The sequence below is a fragment of the Lynx rufus genome, unplaced genomic scaffold (genome assembly GCF_022079265.1).
Source record: "Lynx rufus isolate CCGP_SWC_20201006 ecotype Redwood Valley unplaced genomic scaffold, mLynRuf1.p SCAF_2, whole genome shotgun sequence".
NCBI classification, from domain to species: Eukaryota; Metazoa; Chordata; class Mammalia; order Carnivora; family Felidae; genus Lynx; species Lynx rufus.
In genome coordinates this window covers 33997434-34014970 of record NW_025814834.1, presented here as the reverse complement: position 1 = coordinate 34014970, position 17537 = coordinate 33997434, and the positions used below count along the sequence as shown (strand labels likewise).

Sequence of the window (17537 nt, the reverse complement as noted above, 5' to 3'; positions counted from 1 at the left end):
TAAGTCTAGGAAGCCACGCAGAAAAGCCCTCATATTGTATGAATCCATTTATAAGAAAGGACCTGAGGGACGTCTGGCTGGCTAAGTCAGAGTGTACGACTCCTGATCTCAGGGTTGTGGGTTCAAGCCCCATGTTGGGTGTAGAGATTACTGGGGGGGAAAAAAAATCTTTAAAAAAAAAAAAGGCAAAGCAAAGCAAAAAAAAAACCTGAAAAGGCAAATCTACAGAGTTATAGAGTCCACTAAAAGGAGGTCGTCTAGGACTGGTGACAGAAACGGTGAATGACTACAAATGAGCAGGCAAGGGTGACAGAAATCTTTTTTGGATGACGTGAAAGGATCTAAAATTGGATTGTGGTGATGGCTATCCAACTCTGTATATTTACTAAAAATCATTGAAATGTACTCTTAAAACAGGTGAATTTTATGACAAGGTAGCTCTTTTTTGTTTAAGGTCAAGAAAAAATAAGTATAAGATTGTATTAGAGGAAGAAGAAAGTTAGTTTCCAACCTTTCCATTAAGAGTCCAGTCATCTGAAAATTCTCCCTCATATATAGTATCATCTTCGGAAAGTAAAACCCCATTTCCCTATGGGGAGAAACAAAACAAAAATCACAACAGATAAAATGCAAAGTAACTTAAGGAATACATGCAGCCATATCCCCCAAAGCCTTACATAATTTTAAAAGATAAGAAAAATAGTACTAAGAAGGTAGAACGTTAATAAAAATGATTTAAAAGGACATAGAATTTTTAAAAAGTCAATAGTAAGTATATGCAAAATATTTTACTCACCATCATTTTATTAAGGTGAAAGTTGCCTTCATAGTATAATCCAAACTGGGTAACTACCACACCATTCCCTTGACATACGTCATCTTGCCACATTCCCATATACTTTTCCCCCCTGTACAGAAATAGAAAAGAAATGAAAATGAAAAACTGATGGTAAGGATGAAATGGAGAAACAATTATAACATGGGAGTTGCTAGGAAAAAAAAAAGAAATGAGGTTTATCATGTAAAAACTCTCATTCTGAGGCACCTGGGTGGCTCAGTCAGTTGAACATCCGACTCTTGATTTCAGCTTAGGTCATGATCCCAAGGTCATGAAATCGAGCCCCATGTTGGGCTCCACGCTGAGCATGGAGCCTGCTTAAGATTTGTATTCATATTCTCTCTCTCTCTCTCTCTCTCTCTCTCTCTCTCCCCCTTCCCTCCCTCCCTTCCTCCCTCTCCCCATTCCTCTCCCCTGAGCAATCTCTCCCAAAAAAAAAAAAAAAAAAAAGGAAGTCTCATTCTTCACATACTCAAACTCAGAGAAATCTTACTAATCTCCACTACAAAAGCAAAGTATAAACTGATTGTTAAATAATCATGGAGTTTAGTAATAACATCTAAATTTTAAAATCCCACATTATGAAAATGACATGAAGGGGGAAAAACGTATCTATTAAGTCCAAATGCAAATCAGACTAAATCAAATATAGAGGCAAAAGAACTACATTCATCCTCAAGGTTTACTTAACTGAATTTAAGCTTGACTCCTAGGTTATTGGCATAACAAGTCCCTGACCTAACAGACCTAAGCAAAAAGATGTTTAGATACCATTCTACGACCCAAAAAGGGAATTTCCACTCGTTTCCTTGACCTTTTACTCCTATTATGTCTGACTGTTTTAAAGGTTTTTCTTTTTATAACAGTCAAAAATTTGGTAACTTCTAAGACACTAAAAGCTTCGTATGTGCGGAGCTTTAAGGAAAATGGTACCAATGTTAATTTTGAATGATCTTGATCTTGTAAAGAAGTAATCCACTATTTGGCTCATAAGCAAATGGATAAAATAATGCCTGCCAACTGTGTCTTATTAAGAATTTTCTCAATACTGTCCAATTAAGATGCTCAGCCTTCATAAAAACATCGCTATTGGGGCCCATGAGTGGCTCAGTCAGTTAAGTGTCATGATCTCACTGTTCATCGAGCTTATTGTCAGGCTCTGCTCTGACAGTAAGGAGCCTGTTTGGGATTCTCCTTCTCTCTCTCTGCTCCTCCCCAACTCATGCAAGCTCTCTCTCAAAAGAAATAAATAAACATTTAAAAACATCGCTGTTACTGGAGAAATACAGGAACCTTATCCTCTCATACTAAACTTTGAGATTAGAAGGAGAATACTATACCTAGTGATATCATCAAAGACACCATATCCTGCTTTCTTATCCATTACCCATTGGCCAATGAACATACTGGGAGAAGAGGAAGTCAATTTTCCACTCCGTAGGAGACCATGACCATGACGCATGTTATCTTGAAAACAGCCTTCAAACACTTCACCAGAGGCATAACTGTGGTTACAAAAAATGGATAAAGACCAAAAACACATTGAATTCTGAGGCTCATTTTTACAAAGTTCAGGAAATTTAAAAGTATACTCCTGTCCCACTGGTATCTCTATTTATTTATACGATGATTTTTCACCATTTTTTTTTTCATGTTTGAATGACTAAGGCTAAGAAATTAAAAATATCCTGGATGGTATTCTGTGTTAACATGGGGAAAAATGTGTATTAATCTCTTATGAGAAAATGAAATAATGAGTAATCTCTGAAAGGATCATACATTTTATTCATATTAGAGTTATTTAATAAATATAAATTTATAGGAAAGACATCTAGGAGATCCTATGAGAAAGCTATGACTTCTAAGGTTTGTACTATTTTGTTGAAAATTAAATAATAAATAACCTAATATTTTCACCTTGTGATAGACAAGAAGTTACCTTTATAAGAAGACTTTTGAGGCAGTTTCAGTCAAAAAAGAGTAAATAAAATTTACTCCTTGGAAATGTTGGCTACACATACATTTAAGTTTACGTGATTCTTTGAAAAAGCAACACCAGTCTAACAACCTTTCCAATGTTATTACCTATAGACTCCTTGACCACACATTTTTCCTTCTTTCCAATGGCCCACATAATGGTCTTCTTTGTTCAGTGCTTTGTTTGGGATTCTATATTCTCCATATCTGCCAAGGAGAATAAAAAACATCAGAAGATGCATTTAGGACACATTCGCCTTTTCTAGGTATGCACTTGTAAACACTTTAACAAGGAGAACAGAAAAGGGAATTACCTGTGGGGGAAAGGGGTAAATGGGGTTTTGATTTAAACTGTATTTATTATCTAAGCTATCTAGCAAGTCTTAGAGGAGTAGAGCATCAATCCCACTACACAGAGAGATCAAGTATTTTACCCCAACTCCAGTGAAAAACAGAAAACCTGTGTCCTAAGCCTCTGCCACTAATTAGCAACATCACCTTGGTTAAGTCCAGGTACCCAGCAACCTCACCTGTGTAAGCGGGGGGAGGGGTGGTAAATGAGTTATCTAAAGTCTCACATTCTAAAATTCCATTAAAAGGAGATTAAAAGACATCATAAAAATTTATATCATCATATACACAAAAATCGTCTACCCAATTTATATAATAACCTTTTTTATATAGTAAAATAAATTACTTCTCTAACATGATACAAAATACTTCACTGTTGTAAGTTTATCATGCAATTATTTTTAGTGTTAGAAAACACAAGCTGATACAAAAATAATGTCATTTGAGTACCATTAGTATATCATCTAGAAGATTTCTCCTTTAGCACATCACAGAAATTAAAGATGATTTAAAACTACTGAAAGGAAAATTTCTCTATATCCTTTGTGTAAGGGGGGCACTATTATCTCAACAGTTCACCATCAATATTACCCCAGGTACTCAGTCTTCACCACTGGGAAATGGACAGAAAATAGTCCCATTTTAACATACAGAAAGAAAGGCTGTGTCACTTGAGGTCACAAGGCTATCAAGGTAAATGATTCACTCCAGGTAAACCAAGGCTGCATCCTACATTCCCAGCCCTCTTCATGATCACACATCTGCATCATAAGCCCTAGCACACTGCATGCATTTCTAAAAAAACAAAACAAAAATCTATTTGTTTTGAAAATAGTTCCCAATACATAATGATGTCATCAGTGGATGAAACTGAATTTACTCTTATGTTTTACACCATCTTCTTACCCATCTTCCAAGCCATTCCTGAACATGCCAGAATACATCTTTCCATCTGGCCACTTCAAAACCCCTCTGAAATGCATAAGCAAAAAATAATACATATCAATTAATGTTTCAGATAACCAATACTTTTTCAATCTTGAATCAGACTATCATCTTCACCCCACTCATAAATCTTGAACATTTTCACCTGCCATGGGGCTTCCCTGAAAGCCAGCGTCCATCATAGGTTGCATCCTTTAGGCGAGGATCCTTATAGAAAGTATATTTGGCACTGCGTGAAATGGGTGGTTCCTGCCTCTGAATACTACTGCCACTTCCATAAGGTGGAAGGTCAGATGTCCCCCTCAAAGCCTGATCCACAGCTTGGCTTATAGCCCGTAGCCACTTAGTCTAGGAACAAAAAGTAAATGTGAATAACCTTAAAGCAACAACTCATCACGCACTGCCTTAAACCCTGATAGCTTTCCTTGCTGTGTCCTAATGATAAATAACTTTTTGCTCCTAGTAATTCTTAGCTCCTAAATAATTTTTCTGTCTCCTAATGCTTTTCTTAATGAGTAATGCTGACTGGCTCTTGGAATTTACTGCTGTATGTTTAAAAGTAAGTCACATTAAAAAAAAAAAAAATCTACAGTCCTGGTTTAATGAAGACTTACCAGACATAATTATGGACCATTAGCCAAGCAAGAACAATTTTTATCTTTTCTTTCCTAGCATAAGATACAGAAGTAGTCAGGCCAAAGATAAAAACAAAGTATCATAATGGACTAACCTTTTCCTGGGGTGTTGATGAAATGAGAGTGAACTGCTCCTCAGGTGTAGTTATCTTTAAGCCATTCCTAAAATGTTCACAAGGATAAACACCAGGAGGTATGACAACCTGTCATTATAATATCACTCCTCAAATATGAAAAGCAACTTGTTTATTTTGAGAGGAGAGTCAATTAAATGTAAATGCGGTCATGCCCTAGGTTTGGTTCTTACAGGACGCAGAGTTACTTTGCTCCAGGTGTTATCATGATCAGCCATGATCTTCACAGGCCGTTTAACTATCTACATGCTGGGAAGGTGAGCCTCGTTTCACAGAATGGGGAGGCCTCCTGAGCTTTTTATCATGTCTAAGGAAATAACCTTGACAGCAAAGGGAGAGAATTAGGGTGAGGGTCGGGGAAGGGGGACACACTTACACACCACCAGCTTCTTCAGAAAGTGGCTCTGCCCATAATGTGGCCAAAGGGAAAACATGATGTGTGGAGAACTGAAAGAAACAACATGGAGTCACAGCTGAGAAAACCCATATAGGCCCTGGGCGGGGGGGGGGGGGGGGGGGGGGGGGGTCTCTGCTACATAACCCTTTTCAAATGGTTAAGTCCACATGGGTGCACCATCTCAGCCACATGATCCCCATAACATAGCAAATGCCAGTGGGTCCTGCCATCTCTGCCACAGGACTCCACTTGGTTGATACTCATTTTCAAGCTGGAAAACTAAAAGAGCTCTCTGAAGTTTGGTCCATACCACAAATGCAAGCTAAACATTCTCTTTTATTCAATAATTTCAGCAAAATCACAGTACTTTTAACAGAAACTGATGGTATAATTAATTAATGTAACAGTTAGGAACCCAGCATACCTGAGCATGGACTAGGGCATCATTAAAGAGAATGAACCAATTCACAGAAAACCTCCCAGCATGCTGCAGAGATAGGGCTCGGTTACTGCTCTCACACAGCAGTCGACGCTCTGGCTTCCTCAAGGAATCCTGGAATTGAAGACAAATATATAAACGATCTTCAGAATTATTTTAAAATGCAAGGAAAAAATGAAAAAGACACTAATCACATTTAGGAGAATTTGTTGCTCATAGCTTAGGTTGGTGTTTGACCTGAAGTTAGATAGGATCTGAACACTTAATAAAAGCGCTCAAAGAAGATTAAGAAGAAAACAGGAACAAACAAAAGGTGAGTGTTCAGAGAGGATTCTTAGAAATGAGGGTAGATGTTTACAGCATCTATTGCTGTGGCCCTTAGACCACCCTTAGAAAAAGGCTCATTAAAGCATTATTACCATAAACAAACAAATGAGGAATGGAGAAAATTATGACAGTTGTTATGGATATGCCTGCTGTTTGCTGGGGTAATGCCAATTGGCATGGTTTACCGTCATTTTTCCAGGAAAGGTCTTCCAGAAGCCCAGTGTGTATTCAGCTTCCTTCCTTTTCCTGCCGAGATGGAGAGCAAGAGACTCATAACAAGAACTGGAATCCTGCAGTTTCTGGTATTCTGGAGATGTCTGAAAGCCAATAATTAAGGGAAGGGAAAAAAACATATAAAACAAATGTCCACAATCTGTAGCCTTGGTGTGGTTTTAGATATGTAATATTAAATTTATGGCGGAAATCCAAATCAAGAACAGAAATGGTATACTAAAGGGAACTGAGCAGAAAGAAAATTGGTTCCAGAAAATTCTACTACACACAGATACATATGAAACAGTGGAATAACTCAAGGGGAAAGAAACAAACACTGGCAATTATCAGTGAGGAGAGCAGCAGAGTACTCATGATAGGGCAGGAATTCTCAAATGTTTTCGCCTCAGGATCTCTCTATTTTGCTTATGTGGGTTTATCTATTGATATTTACCATTATTAGAAAATAAAGTCGAGAAATAAAAATAACCTTTATTAACTCACTTCAAATACAGTAACAGTTTAAGTGAAAAAGAACTATATTTTCCAAAACAAGAACAAAATGCTTCGTGAGAAAAGTAGCAATTGTTTTACATTTTTTTGAATCTCTTTATTATCTGGCTTAAAAGAGGAGAGCTGGATTTTCATTTCTACTACTAAATTTAATCTGTTGGCTGAAATATATGAAGAAAATCTTCCTTTATAAGGATATATAACTGGAAAGGGAGGATTATTTTAATAGCCATTTCAATTAATAGTGGATATTCTCCTTTGAAACTAAACCAAAATTTGTTAACTTAAGTGGTTCTTAAAGAGTAGCTGCAATGTGGAACCTGAAACCACATTAATCAAACTTTCTGTACTCTATTCTCTACATAATCAAACTTCCTCTACTCTATTAAATCCACTGATCTGTGTTACACTTTGAATAGACCTTTTACCTATGCATGGTATTTTAACCATGTGGATTAGACTTCTGGAAAATAGTGTTTCACTGAGTTATGCAGACCTTCCCAATGTTGATACGTTTTATTATACAACATCAAAAGTTCCATGTTAATATAATCACCAATCTCATCAGAAAAAGTCTTTAAGTACTGGGAAACTGCCAAACTCAGTGACCCGTACATGTTTCCCACATTGTACTTTTTGCTTCACAGTTCAGATTTTATCACTGGCAACAAATACTGTCTGTTGTTCTCCTTGAAGGAACAGGTTCATTTACTCATTTTTGAGAAAATATCTACTGAATACCCAGATCTGAATTAACACAGTTATCCATCAATTGTCTTTTCAAGTTTAAAAAAAAAAAAAAAAAAAAAAAAAAAGGCAGCTCTCAACTCAAACAATAGTAATCTTGTGTTTTTTCTGGAAAACCTCCAAACTTCAGTACCCAGAAGAGCCGCTTCGTGTACTTCCATCTCATCATACAGAATATTAAAAAGATATATACTTCTACATGTGGCAATGATGTTAATTAGACTTATTGTGGGTGATCATTTCACAGTATGTACATCTATTCAATCATTGGAGCCTGTTTCCGATTCTGTGTCTCCCTCTCTCTCTGCCCCTCCCCCGTTCATGCTCTGTCTCTCTCTGTCCCAAAAATAAATAAACGTTGAAAAAAAAAAAATTTTTTAAAAACAATCATTATGTTGGACACCTGAACATAACACAATGTATGTCAGTTATATCTAGCTTGACCAAGTCCCAGCTATGCTCAATTCTCTCATCTGTAAAAAGGGGATAATGATATCTATTTCACAGGGTTGATATGGGGATAAAATGAATACATGTAACATGCTTAGTACCTGGCACATGGAATGCATTTAATAAACATTAGGTATTATTATTTTTATCTAGAAAAGTGTACATGTATATACGATGTCTAAGGTGTACCTGAGACTTACTAAATAACAATTTGCAGTGTTCAAACGTGGCCATGTGTTTTGAAAAAATTTCCACAGATGATTTTGATTCCCAGTCCTGGTTAACGATCACTGATATAACACGATAAGAGGATAATGGAGAAAGATAGCACCAGTATTAGCAAAGCACAGAGGAGGGATTAACTAAATCTTTTTTTTTGTTAATTTTTTTTTTAATGTTTATTTTTTTGAGAGAGAGACAGAGACAGAGCATGAGCAGGGGAAGGGCAGAGAGAGAGGGAGACACAGAATCTGAAACAGGCTCCAGACTCTGAACTGTCAGCATAGAGCCTGATGTGAGGCTCGAACTCACGAACTGTGAGATCATGACCTGAGCTGAAGTCAGATGCCCAACCAACTGAGCCACCCAGGCACCCCAGGATTAACTAATTCTTAAAAGATGGGAAGAGAAGGGAATGTGGTATAGTCAGAGAGGGCTTCATTTTCATGATAAAATGACTGGACCCAGGCCTTGAAAATTTCCTGTAATGAGAATGGTGGTAGTGTGTCTCGGGAAGGAAATACAAAACATGTATGTCCATGGAGCTGAACTAACATGTAGGACACAGGGGTAGTAGATAAGGCTAGAAACAAAAGAGGATATCAGATTGTTAAGGGCCTTAGATGCCAAACTGAAGAGTCTGGTTTGCTCTCAAATTTTGAAAGCCCACATTAGTTCCTGGGTCACTCTAAAGACTGAAATCTGTCCAAATAAGGAGACAGTTCCCATGATTTAAAAGATTCTAAAGTAGGGGCACCTGGATGGCTCAGTTGGTTAAGTCTCAGACTCTTGATTTTGGCTCAGGTCATAATTACATGGTTTGTGACATCAAGCCCAGCATCAGCTAACAGCACAGAGCCTGCTTGGGATTCTCTCTCCCTCTCTCTCTGCCCATACCCTGTTTGCATTCTCTGTCTCTCTCTCTCTCTCTCTCTCTCTCTCTCTCAAAATAAATAAACTTAAAAACAAATAAAAGATTCTAAAGTAGAAGAGATCCTAGAATCATTATGGCTTCTTGGAGTCCTTCAGAGAGGGAACAAAATGAAATTACACATTTTAGTACAATTTCAAAGATGAATGTCTCAGGACCAGCTTTAACATACATCCATAACCTACAGTGGTACTAATTTCCTAGAACTCTACCCAACTAATTTTATACAGAAAGTAGACCATTTGAGAAAATCCTGTAATACTGTGATTTCTCATAGCATATGCTAAGGTAACTCGAATACCTAGCATGGAACTATCTTGAGTCCTGTCCAGGTGGTAACTCGGCTGCCTTACAGGTATGTCATTATACAGAAGGCCTTTTAAAGAGCTCTGTGTAACTCATACTTAGTATGTGCTCTGACAACTATTGGGTGAGTAGCATAATTGGGTCTCAACTTTAGACACAGTTTCACAAAATGAATACAATTAATCTTGATAAGGTCCTGAGAAGAAACTAAATCCACAGCAAAGAGAACTAGATTTACCTATAGTCTAACTTTCTTCTTTCATTTTCTTAAAGAAAAATAAATTTAATTAGACACATATAAATATTAAGTTAGTGGAGTTGGAGATGCTAGGGTAGCATAAACCAAACAAGCAACTATGATCCTTGCCTCCCCAAGCATTCAAATCAGATATTTATGGGATCTTACCACTTCAAAACAAGTAGCAAGCTTTAGCAAAACTTTTGCATAATTATGAAGTCGTCTGATTGGCAGGAAAAACAGAGTATTCAGTATTTCCATCAATTGAGTGTTTTCGTCATTTACTTCTGATAAATCTTGTAACAGCTCCTGGTTTTTATTTAGGAAATCACTGGAGGTAGAGAAAAAAAAAAAGAGATTTAATTAATCTTTTGGTTTGACAAATGCATGATATTGAATAGACATTTTTCACTAGATGACTACTTTTTTCAGAATGCACATTTTTAGGTGCTATGAAAGCAGAATATAAATACAATGAAATAAGACAGATATAATTAAAATAATTTTCCTGCCTATAAAATAGAGGATTTTTGCATATAAAAAGTAGCATATGGTAGCAATAGTAACTCTATAATAGAGATGCTTAATCCCAAACTGTGACTAAGTTCTAGGAAATGAATCATGCATCCCACAGCTTCAGGGAATAATTGGAGACCAGCTGACACCATTCATTACCTGTTAATTTCCAAGCCAAAAGTCACAGCAATAAATGGCAATACTAACTGCTCTAATCAGTTGTATTAAACAGAAATCTGGAGGAAAAATAAAGCTCTTCGCTCCAACACAGCTGGCATGTAATATTAAAATACTTCTAATTTCTTCTTTTCTTTTCCTTCACCTAATAAGAGTTTATTACAAAAGAGTAATAAAAAGCTGTAAGTACCAGTACTACAATTAACAGGAAGTAGTAAAGCATATTCTGTGTGAAGATTTCAATGCTGAGATCTTCAAAAGGATTTCAAACTGAAGCCAACATTTATTTTGTTTTTACATTGTTTTACATAAGTTCATTATTAAAATTTTATTGCAAATTTTAATGGTGATCAGTAACCCACTGAGACTATGTTCATCAGACCAAAATACTTAAAAAGATGTGAAAGAAGAAAAAAAGATGTGAAAGAAGTAAGAGTTGGTGGGACAGAATAATAATTATTATCTGCCCCTTAGTAAGCAGTAATTATGTGCCAGGTACTACCCTTGAGTGCTTTACAAGCATTATACTACAAAATTCTTACCTATAAGGCTTCAAACAAGACAATGCCACAAAAGACTATGAGGCAAAAATGAAACATTTTATAATCCCTTAGAGAACTATAGAAAAAAGAAATGTTTAACTCAGAAATTATGAAATATTATCTCTGAAGGGAAAATATGCAATAATTTCCAGGTACTCAAAAGTTCAATAGCACAAATTGGATCATTTTATAGTGCAGTTAAGAGATCTGAGAGAGAGTGCCCTGGGGAACATGACCCAGATTTTTATTTACATTTGGCTTGTGTGGATGTTCCTACTTCCTCCTCCATGTTCTGCTGCTGAGATCAGCTGAGGACACTCATTTAACCCCACAGAAGTGTTCTGCTTTAACGTGCTCCTGAGAGATGGAAGCAGTACATGTTGAACACATACTCACTATGACCACATTTCTTCTGGATGCACAGTACTAGACCAGAAATGTTCCAACTCTTTTAAGTCCTATTACTTGTCAGCACTCACTCATGTACTCTTCATCACTCACTCATGCACTTGCCTATAGACCTTCCCCAAAAGAGCCTAGCTATGCTCTCAGGAAACCAGAGACTGTTTAGCTTATCCTCTCTTGGGAGTTTTAATCTAATAATGGCAATACTGCTTTTCCTTTACAAGGCTAGGTTTGTAACTGTTACTCAAAAAATAAATATAGTAAAGGCAGAAACAATCCAAGTGTCCATCAACAGATGAATGGCTAAACAAAATGTGGTATATGTATATAATGGAATATCATTCAGCCATGCAATGTAATGAATTTTGGTATATGCTACAACATAGACAGACCTTGAAAACATTATGCTTAAGGAAATAAACCAGACACAGGAAGACAAATACTACATGATTTCACTTACATGAGTATCCTACCTAGGACATCCTACCTAGGATAGGCAAACTCATAAAGACAAGAAGTAAAATAGAGGTTACCAGGAGCTGGGGGGTAGGGGAGAAGTTGTTGCTTAATGGGTACAGACAGTGTTTTTGCTGGGGTGGTTTTTAAAAGTTTTGTGTATAGTGTGGTAATTGTTTATACAACAGGAATGTTCTTGGTGCCACAGAACTATACACTTAGGAATGTTTAAAATGATAATTTTTTTTAAACCTACATGATGATCAAACCATCAGACTAGCATGAATTGAGTAGCTAGATGATAAACCAGCTTAATGATGGGAGTCTGAGTATCAATATCCAAGACCCACTAACTGCCATGTAGGCTCACCAGCTATGCTCTAGAAGTTCTTTTTTTAAAGAAATACTTTAAAATAATTTAAAATACTGACTTTGTAAGTAGAAGTTGTAAAAAGATGTTATTATTGCCTTTAAATATGTAAAACCCTGGGGTTCATGAACCACAGTTTGGGAAATGCTGCCCAAATTCAGACTTCATATTTGCTTCCACAGTTTAAAGTCACCCATTGTTCATCAATTGCTTTCCACCTGTCTAGGCTCTGGCAAGAGGCTTTCATTTACATCATCTGCTTTAGCTGCTCTGACAACGAGTCAGGTCAACTCCTGAGTACTGTGAACTCAATTCTGAAATAGTAGAGGAAGGTTAATAAAAAATAAAATAAGGCAAAATAAGGCACCAGGGTCAGCAACTACCAGAGTCCCTCAAGTAGGCAAGAAAACCCCATTTTTAAACCACCACAAGTCACCTATTTTTGCATTAACTAAAATCGCTTTTCCTCAAGCATTACTATTTGCAAAAATAACCATTCCTTTTTTTTCTTCATTTAATTATTGGTTTGACTGCAGTTATTTTCCCCTACTTTTTTGGCAAAGATTCACCATTTCACCAACACTAAAGGTTAAAAAAGCTTTTTTTTAGTCATTGTAATGTACAGATTATAAATGTAAAATTGGAAATTGTAACAAATGTAAACTTGTCAGTTAAAAGCCAGAAGCTCTCAGATTAAAAAAAAACAACAAAGCGGTAAGTCCATCAATTTACTATTTATAAGAAACACACACAAAAAAACTACAATACGATATAGGCAGGTTAAAATAGAATAGAAATTGGTGTCATTATATTAATATAAAACAAAATAGCAAGATCACAGATTTAAAAGTTACTACATAAGGATAAAATATGACACTCTCTAACTTGTCATTAAAAAAATGAAGGCCAAATCCTTATTTTGGAAATGAATGAGCACATGACATAAGTCAAAGATATCAATGAGCACATGACATAAATCAAAGAAAAAATCACAACAGAAATTAGAAATACATTTATAATTTAATGACTATAAAAACAAAACTTTAAGATATAGCCAAAGCAACACTTGGAGGGAAATTTATGGCCTTGGATGAGTACATCAGAAAAATTAAAGGATTGGAAAATTAATGAACTAAATGCTAAACTCAAAGTTGGGAGATATTAACAGGAGAAAACAAAGAAAGAAGAAGGAAATAAGAGGCAAAAATTAATGAAAAAGAATGGAAAAACTAAAGCTTAATCTTTGGAAAGAAGATTAAAAAAAGGTAAACTTGACAAAATCAACTAAGATAAAAAGATAAAAGGCTCAAATAAGAGGAATGAAAAACAACTACATTTATTATGGAGGTGAAAATAATCTTAAGAAATATTACACCAATAAATTTGAAAACTTGGATGCAATGAACAATTTTCCAGAAAAGTACAAATAATTAAAGCCACAAGAAGAAATAAAGACCTGAACAGATCTAATCATGAAAGAAATTAAACTGGTAGTTTAAAAACCCCCTACAGGGGCGCCTGGGTGGCGCAGTCGGTTAAGCGTCCGACTTCAGCCAGGTCACGATCTCGCGGTCCGTGAGTTCGAGCCCCGCGTCAGGCTCTGGGCTGATGGCTCAGAGCCTGGAGCCTGCTTCCGATTCTGTGTCTCCCTCTCTCTCTGCCCCTCCCCCGTTCATGCTCTGTCTCTCTCTGTCCCAAAAATAAATAAACGTTGAAAAAAAAAAAAATTAAAAAAAAAAAAAAAAACCCCTACAGAAATGCCCCCAAAGGGGCGCCTGGGTGGCTCAGTTGGTTAAGCATCCAACTTCAGCTCTGGTCATGATCTCACGGTTCGTGTGTTCAAGCCCTGCATCAGGCTCTGTGCTGACAGCTCAGAACCTGGAGCCTGCTTCGGAGTCTATGTCTCCCTCTTTCTCTCTCTCAAAAATAAATAAACATCAAAAAAAAAAAAAATGCCCCCATGAAAGCCATATCTTTTCATAGATGAATTCCACAAAATCTCAAAGTACAGATATTCCCTATCTCATGCAAACTATTCCAGAAAATAAAGTTCCCACACTCATTTTGTAATTGCTAGTGCAACCTTCTTACCCAAACTGAGCAAGTTCAGAAGAGAAGAAAAACCTCACATTCACATAGTTGCAAAAATTTTAAATATTAGCAAATGTCAGTAACGTACTGAAAAACTAATACAAACAGGCCACTGAATTCATCTTGAGAACTCAAGGATATTTACCGTTAAAAAAATCAATTGCTCTTCAACTTTCAGGAATAGAGGGAGCCATTTTTTTTTCTTAAAGAAGGGAATCTTTTAACCCTATAAATGATATTTACCAAAAACCTAAGGCAATCATCTTTAATGAAGAAATGCTAAAACTATCCTCTTTAAGATCAGAAATGATCTTGGGGCGCCTGGGTGGCTCAGTCGGTTAAGCGTCCGACTTCGGCTCAGGTCATGATCTCGCAGTCCGTGAGTTCAAGCCCCGCATCAGGCTCTGTGCTGACTGCTCAGAGCCTGGAGCCTGTTTCGGATTCTGTGTCTCCCTCTCTCTCTGACCCTCCCCCATTCATGCTCTGTCTCTCTCTGTCTCAAAAATAAATAAACATTAAAAAAAAAAAAAAAAAAGATCAGAAATGATCTTAGGATGTTATTACTCTATTAGGATATAAAATCAAAAGCAAACATGGCAAAACATTAACGTCTATGAAATCTGGGTTGTGAGTACATATTTGATATGTTTATTATTAAAATACATGTGAATTTTTTAAACTTGCTTTTGTCTATAGGTCAACACTTGTTGAGAATCTACATAGTTCAGAATGATTAGATTCATGTAAGGTGCTTTTATATTTATTATCCAGAAACTAAACGCAGAATCTTTCTATCTGTGCAACACTTTGCGTTTTTCTCTACACCATCCCATACGTTATTTGTTCCTTACCAGGGCAAAAACATTCTCTTCTTTCAGATGAAAAAAATTATGCTCAATTTGGTGAAGAGAGTTGTCTAACATCTCAGGGATAATAAGTGGTAGCACTAAAGAAGGACCCAGACCTTGTAGTTTTTTCAGTACTACACTACTTCCAATGATAATCAGGAGCTAATAATACCAGTCCTTTTAAGAGTCAGTGAAAGTCTACATTTTGATTCATTTGGTAAAATGACAAAGTCAAAGCTTTTCCCAGGCACTCAAAAACACAGAACACAATAAAATATGATCTTTGGTTGTTAGAATAATAATGGGAAGGTAAGTGTTTGCTTACATGGCAGGCTTAGCAAGAAGCTGGAATCCTCCCATAACCAGGAAATTTGTAATAGATGTGCAATACCTTGAGCAAAAGAGAAAACACACATATGTTAGCATTAAAATGTAAATTTGTTCTTCAGAATTTTCAAACAAGCAACTGGAGCAGATACTTTTTGGTATCTCACCAATAAGTTTCAGTACTTTTGTGATGTCAACATTCATGAACTGTAAAGGACTGAAAAGAAGGGCAGGTTATGTGATAATCACAATACTCAGGCAGGGGGGAAAAGCCATTTTAGTAAAGATATTACTATAAATTATAAATTTAAAATACACCTAAATTATGCAGAAGATCCTAGAATTTGTTTGGTAGATTTTACTTTGGTAACTTAACAAACTTGAGAAAATATGATTTAAACTGTTGGATTTTAGTGAAAATTAAGTCTTCAGAAATAATAGAGAAGAAAAAAATATGTTAAAAGAGCTCGAGTGAAACTTAGAAAATGTTGGTTAAGTTTTGATCAATCGCTAGAGAATGTCTTGATATATTGTTTTGAGTTGTGTATACTTCTACCATACTCCCAGGATGGCAAAATGGAATCAATTGACTTTCAGAAAGAGGGTAAATTCCTATTAAAAACAGCCCAAAGTGGGTGCCTGCGTGGCTCAGTTGGTGGAGCATCCAACCCTTGATCTCAGGTCTTGATCTCAGGGTTGTGAGCTCAAGTCCCACATTGGGCATGGAGCCTACTGGAAAAAAAAAAGCCCATGGTACTGTACACTTAAAAATGGTACTACTAGGGCACCTGGGTGACTCAGTTGGTTAAGCATCTTACTTCAGCTCAGGTTTGTGAGTTCAAACTCCACATCGGGCTCTCTGCTCTGAGTACAGAGCCTGCTTCCGATCCTCTGTCTCCCTCTCTCTCTGCTCCTTTCCCGCACTCACTCTCTCTCTTGCTCTCAAAAATAAACATTAAAAATAAATAAAACAAAAATAAATAAAATGGTCCTGATGGCAAATTTGATGTTACATGTATTTTACCACAATTAAAAATTATTTTCAAAATTCATAAACAAATCAGGATTTTTTTACTTGTCCCATCAATATGAATAAATTGGGTTAAAAAAAAATAGTCCAAGGTATAAAAAAAAAAAAAGCATTTCTAATTATAGGTCCTGAAGTATCAGAGAACAAAAGAAGTAAAAAAGATTATGAGATAAATAAGATAAAAAAGAACTATACTAGTAAAAGCTGAAAGCTTCACACAAACAAAATCTTGTTTAAAAAAGTAAATTGGTATCAAATTATGTATTTTTCATGTCTGACAGACAATGAGTTAAAAGGCTTCAACTTGGCTATTTCCTCTCAGACAATAGCTTCAAATACATTCAATTTCGTTTAGAATTAAAATCACATGCATCTAATCTATCTGTATATACATGCATAAATGCGAAAGGAAATATACTAAGATTATTAATAATGGCTATTTCCGGTGATCAGATTACGGGCAACTTTAAACATCTTTTTGACTATCTTTATTTATACAGTTTTCAATAATAAACAAACTTTACTTATATTAAAAATAACTTCAACAAAACACCAACAGAACATTAACTCCTTTTCACTGGCTGTGCACTGTGGCTGCATGATCTCAGAGCTCTACACAGTGCCTGGTACTTAGTGGGTACTCAGTCGATATTTGCTAGATGGATGAGGTATTAATAAAGAATAAAATTTTCACTTCAGATCAAAGCATTAATGTTATTTTAATGCACATTAAAATAACAAATTATGCCTCATGTCATAATGTCAATATACAAATTAAGAAAAAGTGAGAAATATTTAAATTTTCAAATACATTTGGTATATTTTACTTGAAAAACATAACAAGAACTGTGGATAACTATCCTAGATTTTATTAAGGAAATATCTTTATTTTGAAGATAGTATGGTCTTTAAATCCTCCATTTACACAACAATAAAAAACAGACATTGGAACAAATCGATATTTACCATTAGCAGTTGGTCTTAAAATAATTGTTCAGTTACTTATTTCCTCTAATTTTAGCATAATTTACTTAAGTAAGCAACACTGTTCTCTAAAGAACCATATTTATTATAGTATATTTTATGTAAATTAAGTAGACTATCAATCATTTTGC

The 17537-nt window shown here is 35.8% G+C and overlaps 1 protein-coding gene across 1 annotated transcript in view; it reads right to left on the bottom strand.

Moving 5' to 3' along the window:
• ALS2 (alsin Rho guanine nucleotide exchange factor ALS2) overlaps positions 1 to 17537 on the bottom strand; it is a 72244-nt gene that overhangs the window by 18722 nt on the left and 35985 nt on the right. Inside the window, exons 12-23 of the mRNA XM_047084861.1 lie at positions 15391 to 15456; positions 9829 to 9991; positions 6229 to 6360; positions 5702 to 5830; positions 5257 to 5327; positions 4842 to 4908; positions 4257 to 4459; positions 4073 to 4138; positions 2924 to 3022; positions 2179 to 2343; positions 797 to 908; positions 512 to 589 (exon numbers count right to left, since the gene is read on the bottom strand). Of these exons, the coding sequence (XP_046940817.1) occupies positions 512 to 589; positions 797 to 908; positions 2179 to 2343; positions 2924 to 3022; positions 4073 to 4138; positions 4257 to 4459; positions 4842 to 4908; positions 5257 to 5327; positions 5702 to 5830; positions 6229 to 6360; positions 9829 to 9991; positions 15391 to 15456 (1351 nt within the window). The remainder of the gene's footprint in view (positions 1 to 511; positions 590 to 796; positions 909 to 2178; positions 2344 to 2923; positions 3023 to 4072; positions 4139 to 4256; positions 4460 to 4841; positions 4909 to 5256; positions 5328 to 5701; positions 5831 to 6228; positions 6361 to 9828; positions 9992 to 15390; positions 15457 to 17537) is intronic.